The 3,246-nt window shown below is 42.9% G+C and overlaps 1 gene segment (V, D, J or C); it reads right to left on the bottom strand.

Moving 5' to 3' along the window:
* Window positions 1-1,854: 1,854 nt before the first annotated feature.
* Window positions 1,855-2,396, bottom strand: LOC134757147 (immunoglobulin heavy variable 2-26-like). The segment is given in 2 exon segments: window positions 1,855-2,264; window positions 2,351-2,396. Coding segments are annotated over 2 exon segments (456 nt in total).
* Window positions 2,397-3,246: the final 850 nt, after the last annotated feature.

Raw genomic sequence — 3,246 nt, forward strand, 5'->3', positions numbered from 1 at the left:
TTCCCTGGCCAGAACTTCCAATACTATGTTGAATGGGAGTGGTGAGACAGGACATCCTTGTCTTGTGCCGGTTTTCAAATCCACCATGATCAAGTTGACTTCATACCTGGGATGCAAGGCTGGTTCAACATATGCAAATCAATAAACATAATCCATCACATAAACAGAACCAATGGAAAAAAAACACATGATTATCTCAATAGATGCAGCAAAGGCCTTCAATAAAATTCAACACCCCTTAATACTAAAAACTCTCATTAAACTATGTATTGATGGAATGTATCTCAAAATAATAAGAGCTGTTTATGACAAATGCACAGTCAATATCATACTGAATCCATACTGTTCTCTATAGAGGTCGTACTCGTCCACATTTTCATCAACAGTGTCTAAGAGTTCCCTTTACATTTCATCCTCTCCAACATCTGTTATTTTTGACTTTTTAATAACAGCCATTCTGAATGGTATATCTCACTACAGTTTTAATTTGCATTTCCCTGATTATTAGTAATGCTGAGCATTTTTATATATCTATTGTCCATTTTTATGTGTTATTTGCAAAAATGTCTACTCATGTTCTTTGCTCATTTTAACGGGGTTATTTGGTTCTTGTTTTCTTTTGTTGTTGTGGTTTGAGTTTCTTGTTAATTCTGCATATTAGTACTCTGTCAGATGCACAGTGTGCAAATATTTTCTATCATTCTGCACTTTGTCTGTTCACTCTGTTGCTGTGAAGAAACTTGTTAGATTCATTAAGTCCTATTTTTCTATTGTTTGCTTTTTGTCCAGAAGAGTTGTCCTGGTGTTTTATTTGAATACATTTACAGTTTGAGGACTTACATTTAAACCTTTAATCTATTTTGTGTTAATTATTTACATGTTGAGGGTGGGGGTCCAGTTTCATTCGCGTGCATATAGCTATCCAATATCCCCAGCACCCTTTATTGAATGGGGTGTCCTTTCCCTGGTGTATACGTTGGTTAATTTTTGTTAACTTTGTCAAAGATCACTTGGCCATAGATTATGTGGCTCGGTTCTGGGTTCTGTAAAATGTACCAAAGAGCCTTGGTTCTCCTGGGGCCTCAGTACTGATCTGCTCACTGCTTGAACTCCGTTGACTCAGTGATGCTCCTATCATTGTAGTGGTTTGTTGTCATGCGATGGCTTTCCTAAAATTGTGGACAATTCTGTTTTCGTGTTCAAATATGAGCTAGGGATTTCATAAGAAAAGTGTTGTCGAATTTTTCATTTCTTTTCCGCATTGCTCCTCAGACTTACTGAACTGGGTTTCTGATGTCAAGCTGAGGCATTTTCCTTTCCAAGTGTTGGATTTTATACTTACCTGGGTATTTAATCACTCCCTGTGTGGAAATCAGCCTCATCTATCACACCTTCCCTATAAAATTTTTAGAAATTTATTTGTGCACTGTGAGACACTCCATGATGAGGACACATTCCATCTTTCTTGTTGTTTCATAAAATTACTTTATTAGTGTAAATTTTTCTCTGCAAAAAAAGATGGTATCTGGATTTTAATTAACCATCCTGCTCTTTTATCTCCACATTCTTCTCCAACATTATTTCCTGCAGTTTAAGATGCCCTATGTTATAGATATTTGTATTCAGCCCCTTGGAAGGATATGAGCTCAAGAAATAAGTGGCCATGTATCAGTGATGCATGTGGTCCAGGTAATGGGAATCTTTCATGCTCAATCTTTGTCAAACAGGATACAGCCTCTGCTTGCGTGAATCACTAACAGGGAACACGCCATTTAATAGTACAGAATAGGAAAACAGACAGGGCTCTGTGTCTGGTTGGTATAGGAAACACAAGCCCTGGCAGGAAATGGCATCTCAGTCACACTTTCCTGTTCTGCAGAGGTAGGGAGGGAGCACCACTGAGATGCAGCCTAGGTTCTTGTACAGGAGGCATCCTGGGCTGTGTCTCTGTGGTATCCATGCACAGTAATATGTGGCTGTGTCCACAGGGTCCATGTTGGTCATGGTAAGGACCACCTGGCTTTTGGAGGTGTCCTTGGAGATGGTGAGCCTGCTCTTCAGAGATGTGCTGTAGGATTTTTCGTCATTCGAAAAAATGTGTGCAAGCCACTCCAGGGCCTTCCCTGGGGGCTGACGGATCCAGCTCACACCCATTCTAGCATTGCTGAGTGAGAACCCAGAGACGGTGCAGGTCAGCGTGAGGGTCTCTGTGGGTTTCACCAGCACAGGACCAGACTCCTTCAAGGTGACCTGGGACAAGACCCCTGTGGAGAAGACATAAGAAGATGAAGCCCACAAAGGAGACAACTGATGTTTCACTTCTGAGGAAGTCCCTGACCACAGCACTCACAGGAAGGGGTGGTCAGCAGCAGGAGTGTGTAGCAAAGCGTGTCCATGGTGGGGCACAGGAGTCACTGAGCGAGGCCCCATGCTCGGCTTTTGAACCCAGAGGAGGGTGGAGCTGGTGGAGATTTGCATTCCCTCATCTGAGTCCTACTCTATGGGGTGCACTCAGGTCTCAGGACTCAGTAGGGGAGTGCATCTGTGGTGAGGAGCAGTGAGCCCTCAGGTGTGGGCGTCCACGTGGGATCTCCATGGGGGACTCCATCTCATTTCAGGACCATGCCTCTCAGCCAAGGCTCTGAGATTCCTGCTCCTACAGACAGGGTCTTCTCTAAGGCTCACCCAGGGAGCATGCAGCTTTCTGGTTTTAGTCCTAGAGGATGAGAGTGGAAATCAATAGAGATGGTTTTCTTTCTTCCTTCAGGAGAAATGAGGGTGGGAATCTGGGAGAGCAAGGGGCTTCCCATAAGTGTTCTGATAAAAATCCTCTTTGTTTAGGGGGAAAGTGATGATTTTTTTGAATGATAGAGAATACATCAACAAAACATTTAAAAATGTATTGTGTAAAGAAGTGTAAATGGCATCTCAGCCATTTACACACTGCAAGACACACAGCTTATTAGTGTGTCTGCACATAGGTGCATTCCTATAGGAATGTTCCATGGATAATCAATCTTGTCTTTATGCCCTGTCAGCCCTTTAGGAAGAGTAGACTGCATCTCTGACATCCCTCTTCCAGCGCATGAGTGAGCAGAGGCTTTAAACAGGGTAATTGGAGGAATCCCAGGGGAGCAGCTGGCAGACTGTTCCCAGCCTTGATTTCCACCTGCCGTGGAGGTGGTCTCTGTGCTTATAAGGCCATGGAGACTTTTGTCAGTTCAGATTGACCTAATTACTGCAAAC

Source organism: Gorilla gorilla, chromosome 15, assembly GCF_029281585.2.
Source record: "Gorilla gorilla gorilla isolate KB3781 chromosome 15, NHGRI_mGorGor1-v2.1_pri, whole genome shotgun sequence".
Classification (NCBI taxonomy): Eukaryota; Metazoa; Chordata; class Mammalia; order Primates; family Hominidae; genus Gorilla; species Gorilla gorilla.